The sequence below is a fragment of the Podarcis filfolensis genome, assembly GCF_964270895.1.
Source record: "Podarcis filfolensis genome assembly, chromosome: 14".
NCBI classification, from domain to species: Eukaryota; Metazoa; Chordata; class Lepidosauria; order Squamata; family Lacertidae; genus Podarcis; species Podarcis filfolensis.
Genome location: NC_139616.1, coordinates 43,074,116 through 43,090,792, shown reverse-complemented (window position 1 = coordinate 43,090,792; position 16,677 = coordinate 43,074,116). Strand labels below are relative to the sequence as shown.

At 44.5% G+C, this 16,677-nt stretch overlaps 1 protein-coding gene across 4 annotated transcripts in view; it reads right to left on the bottom strand.

Annotated features, from left to right (window-relative positions):
- LOC310749197 (ATP-sensitive inward rectifier potassium channel 12) overlaps positions 1 to 16,404 on the bottom strand; it is a 47,381-nt gene extending 30,977 nt beyond the window's left edge. For 2 of the 4 annotated variants that reach the window (XM_083585790.1, XM_083585789.1), the window contains exon 1: positions 7,367 to 7,607. Coding sequence is in view for 1 of the 4 variants with exons in the window: in XM_083585789.1 (XP_083441915.1) it covers positions 7,367 to 7,371 (5 nt within the window). In the remaining 3 variants the exon portion in view is untranslated. Of the gene's footprint in view, positions 1 to 7,366; positions 7,608 to 15,705 lie in introns of those variants that run through there. The other 2 variants (XM_083585792.1, XM_083585791.1) reach the window with 2 other exon arrangements.
- Positions 16,405 to 16,677: the final 273 nt, after the last annotated feature.

Below are 16,677 nucleotides of genomic sequence, written 5' to 3'. Positions count from 1 at the left end.
GATCTGTTTTGCATGACTTTCTATGGGAAAGCACACCTTGGTTTTGGAACGCTTTGGTTTTGGAACGGACTTCCGGAACCGATTAAGTTTGAGAACCAAGGTGCCATTGTGGAGGCAAACAGCATAATGTCGTGGCAACTACTACTACTACTTCAGAGTCTAAAACTGGGACATTTTTACTTACCTTTAACATAGGGTTAGGTAAAGGTAAAGGTACCCCTGCCCGTATGGGCCAGTCGTGACCGACTCTAGGGTTGCGCTCTCATCTCGCTCAAGAGGCCGGGAACCGGCGCCGTCCGAAGACACTTCCGGGTGACGTGGCCAGCGTGACGAAGCTGCTCTGGCGAGCCAGCACCAGCGCAGCGCACGGAAACGCCGTTTACCTTCCCGCTATAAAGCGGTACCTATTTATCTACTTGCACTTAGGGGTGCTTTTGAACTGCTAGGTGGGCAGGAGCTGGGACCGAACGACGGGAGCTCACCCCGCTGCGGGGATTCGAACCGCTGACCTTACGATCAGCAAGTCCTAGGCACTGAGGCTTTACCCACAGCGCCACCCGCGTCCCACCCAACATAGGGTTACAACTGTTATTTTACAGTACAGAGCAACAGCAGCAGCAGAAATCATGAGAGAAGCGATAACCGGCTTCACGGTTTCCCCCCATCACAGTTTTTTATATAGCACACGCACACATTGCGTTTTGCGATATATTGCCATGTCAGATATTTTGAAACCATTATCACGATGTGGATTTCAAACTGATTTTGGCTATAACAGCAACTGGTTCGAGTTCCTACCCTCCGGAGCTGGAGAAAACAAGCTTGCTCCCTCTTCCATGTGACAGCCCTTGAGATATTTGAAGATGGCTATCATATCCCCTCTCAGTCTCATCTTTCCAAGGCTAAACATACCCAGCAACCTCGTCTGCTTGTGGGCTTTCCATAGACATCTGGTCGGCCACAGTGAGAACCGGATGGTGGACAGGATTGTCTAATCCAGCAGAGCCCTTCCTATGTTCTTACGAATGAGCAGATGTGAAACTGACTCAGACCAGAAATAGACTGGTCCCAAATGTCAACACATGAAAAGCATTCTTCCCAACCTCACCCCGATCCTGAACCCACTGCAGTCAGAACATTAGTTTTTTGAGCTGGGTACACCAGTCAGTGTGGTGGCATCTCCCATACATCATGTTTTGCCTGGTGCAGACAAACTGTGTGGTTCTGAGGTGGCTGGGGACCGCATTCTGCCTCTGCCAAGCGGCTGACTCCCAACATTCTCCTTTCAGCAAGTCGGAAGCAGTGAATAATAATAATAATAATAATAATAATAATAATAATAATAATAGTAATAATGCAGTGGTACCTGGGGTTACATACGCTTCAGGTTACAGACTCTGCTAACCCAGAAATAGTACCTCAGGTTAAGAACCTTGCTTCAGGATGAGAACAGAAATCGTGCTCCGGCGGCGCGGCAGCAGTGGGAGGCCCCATTAGCTAAAGTGGTGCTTCAGGTTAAGAACAGTTTCAGGTTATGTACGGGCCTCCGGAACGAATTAAGTACTTAACCCGAGGTACCACTGTAATAATTTATTATTTATACCCCGCCCATCTGGCTGGGCTTCCCCAGCCACTCTGGGCGGCTTTCAACAAAATATTAAAATACAGCAATGCATCAAACAATAAAAGCTTCCCTAAACAGGGCTGCCTTCAGATGTCTTCTAAAAGTCTGACCTTTGGCGACTTTCTTCTCCCTGTAAGGCTGGCATCTTGACCAAATGCCCCTTCAGTCCAATGACCCCCCCCTTTCCATAAAGCCACTTGTCTCCCCCTGCCTTTCTAAAACCAAGCACAGGTACATAAAACAGTCTTCCTTTGCCCCTTTCCTGCCCCCTTCCTCTGCTCTCTCCTTATGAAAAAGCTTACATTGTAAGCTCATTGGGGCAGGGACCTCTCCTCTTATTTATGTCATTTCACAACATTTATATACCGCTAGATTGTAATAAAACCTACAAGCTGTTTACAAAAAAAAACCAACCCCAAAACATTTAAATTATCAACAGGACGGTTGAAAACAGATATTTAAAAACACTCATTATTATTTTTTGAATGAACAGTAAGCAAAAAGAGAGAGATGTTAAATGCATGTCTGCATGTTACATGTCTGCATGAGGCTTGCCTAAACAAAAATGTTTTAAGCAGGTGCTGAAAAGTTCACAGTGAAGCCACCTGCCTGGTGTCAATTGGCAGGGAGTTCCAAAGTGTATTTGGTCACCATGCTTAAAGATCAGTTTCTTACCAGTGCAGGAGAACTATTATGGGGCACCTGTATTCCGTTATGAAAATATTTCTAAATTACCTCAAGACTCTTAAGCTCAGGGCTGCGAGTTCAAGTTCCACGTTGGGCAAAATATTCCTGCGTTGGACTTAGATGACCCTTGTGGTCCCTTCCAACTCTACAATTCTATAAATCTAAGGATGTTAATAAGAAGCAAATTGAAATAAAAATGACTGAAGAGATATTATAAAGAAACATCAAAGACATGTGCACATACAACTTTTGTTTTTGTGTGCAGCAAGGTCGGCGTTCCCCTTTGCTCACTTAAAAGACTTGCAGGAGTGGGGTTCTAATTGAATAAGGACCCCACATAGGAGGCAACCAACATATTGCCTCAAATTGTGGTTCCTTGAGGGTCATCATTCAGTGTCGAGCAACCAAGCCAAGAGGTAAATCACAAAATATATGACCAAACAATATCTGAGGTGCTCTGCGATAGTCTATTTAATGGAAGGGGAAAAGGTGTGTCTATGGTCATATAGGATAGATAGAAATAGGTACAATTTATATTTTAATCAATAGATTATTTCTATGATAAAGATTATGGATCGAAATATTTTTTTAAAACCCCCCGATTTCCTAAATATCTCTATTGCTTTCTGTGAACCTAGCGTGGGTGAGCATTTAAAAAATAGGAACATAACAGGTTGAAGCATGGGTAGACAAACTAAGGCCCAGGGGCCGGATCCAGCCCCATAGCCTTCTAAATCCAGCCCACGGACAGTCCAGGAATCAGCGTGTTTTTACATGAATAGAATGTGTCCTTTTATTTAAAATGCATCTCTGGGTTATTTGTGGGGCCTGCCTGGTGTTTTTACATGAGTAGAATGTGTCCTTTCATTTAAAATGCATCTCGAGGTTATTTGTGGGGCATAAGAATTCGTTCATTTTTTTCCTTCAAAATATAGTCCAGCCCCCCACAAAGTCTGAGGGACAGCGGACCGGTCCCTTGCTGAAAAAGTTTGCTGACCCCCTGGGCTAAAGGTTAGGTACTGAGACCCTGAGATAATAATAGCCTGGTTGGCAGACATACACAAACACAGCATCACCTGAATTCCACCTGCAGTTGCCCACCAAAACCCAACCAACCAAGGCCTCTCTCACGGACACAGAGGCGTATATATTTCCAAACAGCTGGACTTGAAATACACACTTCCATGTCCTTGTCTCCCTCCTTAAATTCACACATATGCTCTTCACTTATGCCAACTGTTGGGGTAGGATCAGATAGCAGAGGGGGGCAGTCACAGGGTGACCCGTGAACTCTGTGCCACTACGCAGTGAATGCCGTGGCTGAATTTGACCTCTCTTCCCCACCTCCCATCCCAAGGAAGGAAGGGGGGAATATGATAAAGACTTCGGGGAGGTCAGGGAAGAAAACACAAAACTTCCCCTCAGGAAGGCTGCATTTAGCAGCCTTTGAGGATCTCCCAGTCTCGCCGTGGCAGACTTTCAAAGGTTACAGTGTACCACACGGAGATATTGAGTTACTCCAGTTTCTCAAGGCGGGTGCCACCTGACAGGACAGGCTCTAGCTAGGAGAACTCAGAGCCAGCTAGCTGGCTCCCAGCCCACCCTCAAACCACATTCAGGCAACGGCTACACAATTTTCTGCCTTGTCATTTTGTGAAGCTGCTGGAGACCTTCTTATTTCAGCCAGCCTGCCCAGTTGCTTAGAAAGCTTTGTTATCAGAATTCTAAGGTCCCAAATATAGAGGAAACGTCCGTAAATGTACAAAGCAAACGCATATATAAGTATATAAACCACGTGTCTGAAATAGTACGGGAGAGCAATCCTGAAGCCATTTTGACTCTCCCAAATTGACCTCAAATATTTCTCTGCAAGGAGGGAGGAAACAGGAAAGCCTCCCCATTGTCTTTTGCTTACAAATCCTGTCTTAAGGGCATTTTTGTGTATGAATGGGGTGAGCCTGTGACCTGGATTCAGGAACTAAAGTATTAACCATCACAAAAGAATGGCCAGGCTGCCCAGGTAATGCAGTCAGTGACCATTAACAGATATTCTAGCAATCAGGATTTCTGCTGGAGAGCGCCACCTTCTGTGATGTATGTATGATGTTTTTGGGGGGTGGTCTTGGGCTACAGGGTGGGCAGTTTCAAAAGTCTATATAAGGGCTTGCGCACCATTGTTCTGGGTTCCTCCTCCCTCCTGCATGTGGTGAGTGAGGACCCTGTTGCAACAGTTTAATAAAGAACAGGCTTACTAGCCACTTTGCTTCTCAATATACTCTGGTTAGCCTCTGTTTTTTCTCCCACTGATAGGGAATCCACTTAAGGACTCTATACAGGCTCTTGGATAAGAGGAAATGAGTAGTTTTTTCTTATAACAGTTTGCATGAGTTTTAATTTGTTTTAGTCTCTCCTATTGCAGTTTTTACTTTTTGTATGTCTTGGATTTTGACTGCAGATTTTTTTAGTGATTATATTACCATTTTGTCTTTTTTTGCAAACAACTCCCCCCCCCCCATATCAATGAGAGGAGCGAGCCAGAAGTAAATCGCACTGTGCAAGTTTGTGTTAACTCTTTATTAGCAAAAACAGGAGTGTCAGGCCTAATGAGCACAGCAACTCATCTCCGGCAGGTCTGGCCCTCATGAAATGGTTGCAGAAACAGAAAGTCTCCACTTTCCCACAGCTGCCTAAGTGCCTTCCTCTCCAGGGTTTTTCCCAAGACTGCGCCTGCATGGATCTAACTTATTTTCTGCCTCTTTCATGCCTCTTCTGTTTTTGGCAGACCTGGAAGAAGGGAGCTTGTCACAGCAGGAGGGGGAGACACCTGCGACTCTTCACAAGCCTAACCCATCTCTGCCTCCTGGCCTCCCTCCTCTCCTGCTTCAGCTTCTGCCTCTGAGTCTGGACTTCTCTCTGCCACAGACTCTCCCAGCTCACTGAGGTGGAATCTACACACATATTTTTTTAAATGCTGTGAAAATTCTTTTTTTAGAAAACGTTTTGAAAAAGACATTGAATTCGCCATAACTCACTGTCGCCATCTTGTGTCATGTTTGTATATTGCACTTAAAACATTTTATTTTCAGCTGTATAGCTGAGTCCTAAGCCTTGTTATCTCTTCAGCTTCCAACACCTCCTTGTCCCAGTCTGTTCCCTCTTCTCCCTCTGACCATTCATGGTCATCCCACCACAACCCCCCGGGCTCTGGGCCTTCTTCATCCCACTGTTCTTCTGCAACCAACCAGTCAGTGGCATTAAATTTCATGAAGTAAATAAGTAAGTGTGGAGGCAGAGGGGCAGCTGTGAGTCCATAAATGGTGGCTGAAGAGAACTGTGGGGAAACTGACACACAGAGAGACCCTCCTTTCCCCTGCCAGGCTTTCCCTTAACCCTCCTGCCTCCAAGTTATTTACTATAGACATGTTCCCTCCTTTACCTTCCTGTTCCCTCCCTCACCCCTACCTTTAGACCATGGGTAGGCAAACTAAGGCCTGGGGGCCAGATCCGGCCCAATCGTCTTCTAAATCTGGCCCATGGACGGTCCGGGAATCAGCGTGTTTTTACATGAGTAGAATGTGTCCTTTTATTTAAAATGCATCTCTGGGTTATTTGTGTGGCATAGGAATTTGTTCATTATTTTTTTCAAAATATAGTCCGGCCCCCCACATGGTCTGAGGGACAGTGGACCGGCCCCCTGCTGAAAAAGTTTGCTGACCCCTGGTTTAGACTTTGGGAAGTAGGCAATGAAGACAGCGTGATGATGACTGACTGGTGCAAATATAGAATAGAGAGATAAGCAATGAGGCTCACACCTGAGCTTCAGTAATAGAAATAGAACACCAGAACGAATGAGGATAATAATAAAAAGACCTCAGTAAAAAAGCTCAGGCCGCAATTCACTTCAGACTGCATCAGCTCCAAACTGCTAGCAAAATTAAACTTTATTATATCCTTATTCACATACAGTGATTCCAGAACCATGCAAAGCAGACATATACATAAACAGATGTCTGCCAGCCTGCAAACCGCTTACCCAGGAATAAACTGCATTGACCTCAGTAGGGTCTACTATTGAGTAGAGATGGAAGAGGAATCAATTGTAAATGGATTTATACACATATTCCATCTCAGCCAAGCCTTGCCCACATCAAACCATCTTTTGCATCATCTGGCTGCTTATATCCAAGCAGCTCATGAATAGGACGCACATAATACACACGGAAGAGTCACACCCATTCTGCCCTGTATTTCTACATCATGATTTTATAAGCAATAAAATACCAAACTGTATTTTTATACAGTTATGTGCATTGTTGTAAGCACCTGTTCATCTCCTGGTTACTTTAGGAAACCTGGAATCTATATTCATATGTGTATAATATCACAGATAATAATGCGTATCATATGCAAGAATAGTTCATATTTTTTAGCAGAACCGGGGGTTGGGGGAATAACTTGCTTGTCAGCGAGATCAAGGAGCGAAATGAGAATTTTGAGAAAATCTGTGCAGTGAAGCTCAGCATCGAGATTTTCAAACACAATGCATCCCTACTTCTGAGCAGACATGGATGGGAAGGCACTGCAAAGCAACTTCCATTCTCCCCAAAGTCCTTTCAACTTTCCTCCCTGTCTCTCTCTCCAGATGAGCATGCTTTTCCTAAGTGTTCTCCAATTCACTATTTTGGCAGCCTTAACAACAACCCTGTAAGGTAGACTGGCCCTATTAGCCCACATATTCCAGACTACAAGCAGAATTTACATCAAGAGGCAGTGGCTTGCTTTAGCTGAGATTAGAATCTGTGGCTACAGGCGCAAAACTCTTGAACAGGGTGATAAACCCAGGCTTAGCCAGGAGGTCATTCCAAGGGAAGCCAAATTTGGGCCCCTTCCCAATTGCCCTGGGTCCTTGTGCCCCGAATGTTCAAAGAAACATGGTGATCATTTGAGCCTCCTAGACTGGGGTGCTGTCATGGCAGGACTTGGGGCACACAACCAGAGTCCAGCTTGGCTAAATGAACAGGAGGCTCCCCAATGCAACAGGACTGGTTTTCTCACCACATCTTGAAGCCTCGTGCCCCAGAGAGAAGCAGAGAACGGTCACCAACCACCAGACCAAGTTTAAGAGAAGCCCATTTCCTAGCCACTGGCCTTCCTTCCAAAGTTAGAGAAGCGCCCTCATCACATCCAGCACAGCCCACCTGCCAGCCAAACAAGAATAACTCATTCAAGTTCCCACCCCTGTTTGTCGGGCGAGCTTCCTGTGCCTCCAACAGCTGCGGGGGCACTATTTAAAACAAAAACAAAAAGCAAAACAGCAGAGGAACCTTCTCCAAGCATGACATCTTCTGAGTGAAAAAAGCAACCCCTCTGCAGGATCTCCCTGCTTGTTGTTATGCAACCATTCATAGCCCAAGTTGGGGAGGGGGGGGGAGAAGTTGGCAACCCTGAACTCCCTGCAAAAGCTGGAAAGAGAGGTAAACAAATGAGAGCTGCAACAAAATGTTGTAGTATAGGATGCCCTGCACAGGTTTCCAGCCAGCCATGCCATTTTGCAGGTTACTCCATTCCTCCTCCTCCCTCTGGGTTTCTCTCCAACAGTCCATGCCTACTGAGCATGCTCAGTCTCCACTGGGCTGTTCAGTGCCCCCTCCCCAATTAGGACTTCTTCCCCCTTATAAAACAAGATTTTTGTACAGTAATTCCGCAAAACCTGAGCCTGCTGCCCTAATTCTGAGTGGGTGGTGCTGTTTCAACATTTAAAAAAGGATCCATACTCCTGAGAATAAGTCCATTGCCTGTATATAGATGATTAGAAATCACCCCATGGGGGCTGTGTGATGACAGTATTACGTTTTTATGTATATAGGGAGATACATGGAAATGTAGGGCAAAGGTGTTGTGCAGAGCAAGGTTTCAGATCCCCAAATCTGCTTTATTTCATTTCTTTTACCACAGAGTCTTTTAAGTAGATGGTGCAGCAGACCTGAGGTTGAGCTGGTGTCTTCCTAAAGCTGTAGAGTGAAGCTCTGGGCAGAGGTGAGATTCGAACTCAAGTCCTAATTTAGTTTGCAAGCCGGGGGCTCACAAAACTCAGCTATCAAACACAGGCAACAATATATATATATATATATATATATATATATATATATATATATATATATATAAGAATGTGCAGGATCCCACCTTTCCCTTGTTGACAGACTTGCCAACTTTTTTTTTTAACCAACCACTGTGCTTGTGCAGCTTGATCTGCAAACATTGCCAGTTGATTGATATTTGCCTCTGTGCTGTGAACAGCTTTGCCTGCTGGTTTCTGGAGAAGGAGAGGCTGCTAAAAGCGCAGCAACGATTTGCCGCTGAGTAATCGCAACTGTCTCCCAAACCGAGCAGCTGCTATCCTACTGGATTTCATTTTAGGGAATCTCAAGTTTAAATCTCTGCCAGTCCCGACACGTGATGGGTGAATTCAGGCTGCCTGAGCTTAACCTGCCTGACAAGGGTACTGCAAAATTAAAGTTCCAGGGCCTTTGCAAGACAGTTATTTTCAGGTGAGATCCAATCACATACCAGCTTATTTACACTGCACAATTCTAGTCTTGTGTGACCAGCCTCCTTCCCCAAAAGTTCAGACCTTTTGCAGTAAGACGAGTGATGAGAAAAGGCAGCGGAACGTGTGGGGTGGAGTAATTTAATTTCCCCCCTCCCCAATATAATTCTTTATTGAATTTCCATTTTTTTTACTAATTAACCTCAGATTAAATAGTTACATTGTTTCATGTCTTGACTTTCCACCCACACTTCCGCAGTCTTTTCATTCAAACTCTTTTCTCCTGCGTTATAGATCAAATACTCGTGTGTTACCAAAATCCCTCTAACACTTTATCATTTTTGTTTCGCTGCTCCTATCTCAAATCCTGCCCACGATTTTGTTTGTTTCATGCTTTTCCAAATAGTCCAAAAAAGACCTCCATTGTTCTATAAAAAGTTCATCGTTTTGATCTCTTAATATTGCCGTCAGCTTTGCCATTTCTGCATAGTCCATAGCTTTCAAAAGCCATCCCTCCTTTGGGGTGGAGTAATTTAACACCTACTTGGTTCAACATTGGGACACGGGTGGCGCTGTGGGTTAAACCACAGAGCCTAGGACTTGCTGATCAGAAGGTCGGTGGTTCGAATCCCTGCAATGGGGTGAGCTCCCGTTGCTCGGTCCCTGCTCCTGCCAACCTAGCAGTTCAAAAGCACGTCAAAGTGCAAGTAGATAAATAGGTACCACTCTGGCAGGAAGGTAAACGGCGTTTCCGTGTGCTGCTCTGGTTTGCCAGAAGCGGCTTAGTCATGCTGGCCACATGACCTGGAAGCTGTACGCCGGCTCCCTCGGCCAATAAAGCGAGATGAGCGCCGCAACCCCAGAGTTGGTCACGACTGGACCTAATGGTCAGGGGTCCCTTTACCCTTTACCTTTACTGGTTCAACATTGCATACTGTTCCCACAAACAAATCATAATGAAGGTTCAATAAATTAACCAGTGCCATTTAATCTCCCTGCAAACAAATCAGAATGAATACTGAGCGAACTGGCCATATAGAAACATCCTTGGAATGATATTTTAACCCCTGCATCTTAATAACGTTGCTAGAAAAGCAAACGTTCAGTTTTAAAAGGCAATGGGCTTTAGGACTGGTCTAAGGCATTTTGCTGGCATCTTTCCTGTTAGAAGAAGCTGTCCATCTGTCTCAGAGTTATCTACAGCAGTGTTCTTTGATCTAGGGTCCTGAGATGCTGTTGGACTACAACTCCCAGCATCCATCACCACTGGCTAAGATGACCGGGGGTGATGGGAGTTGTAGTCCAAGAACACATGAAGACCCAAGGCTGAAGAGCACTGGTCTACACCAAGAATAGACAACACAGTAGCTTCCATATATTGTGGACTCCCACCAGCCAGCCACAGTCAGCATGGCCAGTGGTCAAGGATGATGGGAGCTGTAGTCCAATAGCATCTGGAGGGTTACAGCTTCCCCATCCCTGGTGTAGACAATACTGAGCTGGAAAGACCAATGGTTTGATGTGCTAACTTCTTCTGCTTGCTCCTCCAGAGGACAGCAGAAAAAGAAGAAGAGTTTGGATTTGATATCCCGCTTTATCACTACCCGAAGGCGTCTCAAAGCGGCTAACAATCTCCTTTCCCTTCCTCCCCCACAACAAACACTCTGTGAGGTGAGTGAGGCTGAGAGACTTCAGAGAAGTGTGACTGGCCCAAGGTCACCCAGCAGCTGCAGGTGGAGGAGCAGGGAAGTGAACCCGGTTCACCAGATTACAAGTCCACCGCTCCGAACCACTACACCACACTGGCTCTCTATACAGTGCCTTGTATAAGGGAGAACATCTTTGAGAGTTCACGGTAAAGTGGCCATGGGCTTAGAAAGGTAGCGTGGCTTGTTTTGCAGCTGGATTGGTGAGCCTTGGGTTCAAATCCCCACGCAGCTCTGAAGAAGACTGGGTGATCTTGGACCAATCCCTTGGGCAGCCTCTTCCCTCCATCGCTCAGCTGTGGTATAGTAACAGTTCAGGCTGGCACCTGGGAGCCCAGGATACAAATGCCCACTTGGCCCTGAAGCTCTTGCTAGGCAACTTGGGGCCAGCAATGGTCTCTCAGTCTAGCCCACTTCACAGGGTGAACGTGAGGATAACTTTACCTGTAGCAATGCCCTGAGTTTCTCAGTGGATGGGCAAGACATGCGAGCACAATTATTAATAATTAGATAGAGGGGTTCCAACTTCTTGGGAGAGGCAAATATTAGTTCAGCATCCAGGCTACAGATTTGCTGAAGTACAAGTGGGGTTGGGGGAGCTATTTTTATAGGATTTGACAATACCGTTTTCCATGGACAATTCAAATCTGTGGGCTTTGGATCTGTGAAGGTATGAGTGATGTTTCTGTGCCCAGATTTCCAGTCTGAGGCATAGCTGTCAAGTGTCCCTTATTTGGCGGGACAGTCCCTTATCCCAGCGCCATGTCCTGCTGCTGTCCCTTATTGATGATGTCCCTTAAATAAGCTACTGAAGGTAATGGAGCCCTTTCTATGTCCAGCTGTCCTTTGTCAATAACAAATTGTTGCTGTTTTTTTGTGTTGAATATGTGCTATATGGTAATTTATGGACCTAATAGGTATCTAAAGCCATTTGCACACAACAAAATATTTATTTTATCGAAGTAATTGTTGATCCCTTATTTTGGCTGCTGATCCCTTATTTTCAAGGCTGCTGGTCCCTTATTTTCAAATCTGTAAGTTGACAGCTATGGTCTGAGGAGGCCATTAGCTTCCCAACCCCCTGTGCACTCAGACTTTGGTTGTGAGAACTCCAACCTCTCAGTATGGACCATTTCCCTAAAAATTGCCAGGTCTCAATATGTGCTGGTAAATAAGCCACCACAGATCTTTCTAAGAACAGGCGGCAAAAATAGATTCTTTGCTTGCGCTGTTCTTACAAAGCAGGCGGCTGCCATCGGAACAAAGGTTTCTAAAACACACGCAGCCTCGCAGCTTTGCTGTGATCACACTCCTGCTGCTTTAACAGGTCTGAAATCGACACGCTTAGGTGCTACTCTGACAGTACATTTCCCTCTAGGATTCTTGCTCCTCAAAGATGCCTGCTATTCTAGTCCGCCACACCAAGCCAGCCAGCGAGACATTAAGGTGGTAATTGAAGGCACTTTCCAAATATAATACTCGGAGGGGAAATTATCATTGCCAGCTCTTGTAGAGAGATGTTGCTATTCCTGTAGCACAATGTCTTTTTAGATGTGTGATTTTGCTTTTCCTGATTAGCACTATAGTTTTCAGCTTGCCCAGTGGGGACAGGAATACATTGTCAGCTCATTGCTGTCTGAGATTGACAGGAAGGTGGATAAGCAAGGAGGCAACCGATGGAGTGTGGGTTGCAAGACACACAGAGGAAGGTTTTGGGTTGTATTGCGTGCTAGTCCTATCCACTGAAATTCATAGGCATAGCTAACTTAGGATCTGCTCTGTATAGAACCAGTCTATCTATCTATCTATCATCTATCTATCTATCTATCTATCTATCTATCTATCTATCTATCATCTATCATCTATCTATCATCTATCTATCTATCATCTATCAATCTATCTATCTATCATCTATCTATCTATCTATCTATCTATCATCTATCATCTATCTATCTATCCTCTATCTATCATCTATCTATCTGGGTTTAGAGTACCAGTTGCAAAAGTTATTTCTCTTATTCTGGATGAATGATTCATGTATATTATGTAGGAAACTTCCTAGTTGTGTCATTGGAATTAGCAACACTTTCTTTTTTTCTTTTTTGAGTTATAGGGATTTTTTAAAAATAAATTTCTTATTAGCTTTTCACATTTTTATACACTTTAACTCTAACCAATTCAAACATTAAATTACAAGGTTCTCTGAACCTTCAGACTCCCTCCCTCTCATAGGTTCTTATATTTAAAGTTTAAGTTTTCTGCATCTTATGCTTTATCCAACTACTGTATATCCCTAATTATCACAATCCATTTCACATTCAGCGGGGTCAGCCACTGGTGGCTGCTGAATTAAATCTGGCCCAGTTGGTAGACCACAAGACATTTAATCTCAGGGTCGTGGGTTCGAGTCATACGTTGGTGGGTTGGACTAGATGACCCTTGTGGTCCCTTTCAACTCTACATTTCTAAGACTCTTTCCTTGCTTTTAAAGACATAAGACAAGGCAACTCATTACTTCAGAAGAAACGGGGTAGGGAGGGAGAAACATCTCTAGAAATGGAGTCTTAAAACAGGTAATTTGGTGAGAGGAAATCTAGCCTGATAGCCTCCTTCTCTTTTCAAAGAGTACTGCCCCCCCAAAAAAACCCTAGCTGAATTCTAACATGTTCTCACTGGGACCTGAAGGAGCCACGCCCATTAATTTCAATAGGGCTCCTCCGGGTAGGGATAGCATTGAATAAAACCCATAATCATTTAACGTAGATGTGTTTGTTGCCTCTTCAACACCATTAATAAATGCATGAATGTATTTGCAGACTTAAAATGCATTCAGTATAATAATGAAAAATCAAATTACTTTCAAGTGATGCTTATAAAAACAGGGTGTGTGTTTTTTAACAAACCTCTCCTTTATGAGGAGGACTGATTCCCCCCTCCCAAATACAGTATGGTTTTATTCAGTATATTACTGAGTTTGTTCTGAAACTCAATACAAATGATTTTTTAAAAGAAAACCCTCACATTTAGCACAATCTTATGCATGTTTTAGCAAATGGAAGTCCCACTGTACTCAGTGTTCATTCCTCAGAAGTGAGGTGCAACCCAGTCAGAGGGGTGGGGTACAAATAAATTATTATTATTATTATTATTATTATTATTATTATTATTATTATTATTATTATTACAGTTCTAATGGGGGGTGGGGGGTTGGTGCCAGCCGGTACAATCAGAATCTTTGCCCTTTAAACACTTTTTTTGGTCATTCTCCAAATCTGTAAAAGTGGTTCAAGTGAGTTCAGAGAGGTGAACATTCAGGATGTTGAACAGAGACTAACAGCACAATCCTGTGTACATATTATTATGTACACTATGTTCTATGGGGCTTACTCCCTAATAAGTGTGTCTATTTAGCACTGTCACTTTTGCGATCTTGTGTGCGCAAAACACACACACACAAGCACACGGGCTTTGGGAAAGTTTCAAAGCAGATCTAGAAACACAGAGGTCACGATCACAGACATCGCAAAGGAACTTGGAACAAAACAAAAAAACCCTGGTTTTGTTTTGTTTTTAAAGCAGTGCAGAGACTATAAAGGATTTACAGTGCAATCTTATACACGCCTACTCATTCAGCTTGCTGGGACTTACTCAAAGATAAATGTCTATAGGGCTGCAATGTTTAACATGGTGTAAACTTTAGACGGTTAAAAACAGTGAGTGTTTTAAAAGGCTGTTTCAGTCCCCCAATTATTTTAGTGCAGAGCATATATCACCAACGTAAATGATCTCTCAGGCCAGAGGAGCATGGCTATGTGAAAACCAAGGCTGCTTTTTCCTTTTCCTTTTTCTACTTTCCCCCTTATTGTCCTGCACTCTTCCTGCCTTACTCCAGATCTTCCCTGTTTCAGAATATTGAACTCTGCACTGTTTGGAGCGCCCTCCAAAATATGCACCTGTTTGTAAATTTAGAGCACCACGCCCTCTTAAAGCAGTTGCCTAGAGGTCTTTATCATCACCTTTACCCTTGCATTTGACAGGTAAGGTATTTTGTTTTGTGGGAAACACTTCTTTCGTTGAATCCATACTGTCCCGTTTTGCTTGGATTGGATTAGCTCATTTTGGCTATGTTTGCAACATCCATTGAAAGCAAATTCCCTCCCACCCAAGAAGCCTAGGAGCAAGGGTGCTGGTAATTGTACCTCTTATGCGTAAACTACAGTTCCCAAGATTTTTTTGGGGGGGGGGTGTTTTCCATGTATGTAACACTGCCCTTAGCACTGTTTACTTGTTTTTATAACTGCATGATGATATTATCAGAACGCACCCTGGGACATGATGGTGAAGGGCATTCAATAAATCCTACAAATAAAAATAATAATTGCTCTTCTTATTACTATTAGTTTAGTAGCTCGGTTCTTTGCAGGTTTGCTCAGAAGCCCCCCCTGTGCCTAGATAAGTGTCTGTTTCAGGTGGCAATGGATCTGGCCTCAGTACAGGGGGCAAAAAGGTCAACCGCAGTTCATCAATGGACCACTGGCTGGTGGCCTCTACTGGATCACATGCCTAATATCTACAGGTTACTGGGATCCTGGCAAAGAACAGCGAACTGGTTAGGTCTCGGCCGGTTCCAGCAAGCCATTGACTTTTGCTTCTTGAGCAAAGAGTATACACGCTGAGGATCATTCAACAGAGATTAGTTCTGCTTTCTCTTGCAAGCCAGGCTGAATCCTGCCCTCTTGGTTCATCTATTTAAAACGCATCTGTAGCCTCTGTGTGTGTGTGTGTGTGTGTGTGTGTGTGTAGTTAAAAACTAAAGGGCTGAACTGTGCTAGATTATCTCCAAAGGTCTCTTCTATCTCTCATGATTCTCTGACTCAAAGCCAGCCCACGCCGGTGCTATTTCACCTTTGAGAATTCCTCCGGTTCCCGGAAGCTGCTCCTTCCCTTCCATTCCTCGATTCTCTGCCTTCATTTCATAGCTACAGATTGTGGCATGACTGAGTAATTCACTATGAGATGGCTCTTTTCAGTTCCTTCCGAAAAACTTGCTAGACCGATACGGCCCCCTGCAGCTGTGTACGTATATTATACATTGGTATGCATCGATTTGCAACTGCCTCGTCGCCCCGTTCATCACTTACCTCTCACTGCATGGATCCCACCAAATTCCAAAACCTTCCTGTAAGTCCCGAGAAAGTAGGGATCCTCCTTAGATCTTCCTTCTTTTCCCACAAGACTTGGGCTGTGCTGGCCCTGGGGTCGAGAATCCACCGCTCCATTTTAACCACAAGGGCAGAAATCTTTGGAAACAAGCAGGGGGAGGGGAAAAAAAGAAGAATATCCAACTTTCCCCCCTACTCCTCTGGAGGAAAAAATATATATAGTTCCTCTTTTTCTAAAAGAAAACAAAAAAACTAATGCCCAGGAACATCCAATACAAGTGAATTTAATGTCAAACGCTTCTATCCCATGGGAGCTGGCGACAGGCTCAAGTGGGGTTGGGGAAGGGACAGAGGATCCATCTTCCCCTCCCCACGAAAAAAAATAACAAGAATAACAAGTCTTCTTTGAGTTGTTCAGTTTAATCCCGGCTCAAATCTTGGCTGGCTTGGAAGGAAGGTGCTGTCCTGACTCTCACAGTGGAGTTGTGGTCACTTTCTTCTCTTTTGCTGTGTGCTATTGGTGGCTTGGGCTATTTGATCTGGAGGGGGGGGGCGATGCTGCTGCAGTTCAGTGCAGTTGGCTTCCCAGCGAAGGCTCCCTCTCTCTCTCTCTCTCTCAGCTGAGCATGTAACACAGGCAACCAGCAGAAGAGACAGAGAGAGGAGCTTTTCTTCCCACACTGCTCCACTCCCTCCTACTGCTTCGCTCAAGAACAGCAGCTACTGAATCTCTCTCTCTCTTATTAGCCACAAGTTCGGCTTCTGCATTTCCTCTTTGGCTACTTGGGTTGGAGCTTTTCCAGAGCCTGTTCCCTCCCCCCACCCCCAGATTATTTCACCCACAGCCACCATAGCCTTTGTTTTCCCCTCCCCACCTTCATCGCTGCATTCTCTCAGCAAGAAACCGCTATCGGCCACAGTCCTTTTGTGGGGGGGGGGGGAATGTTTCGA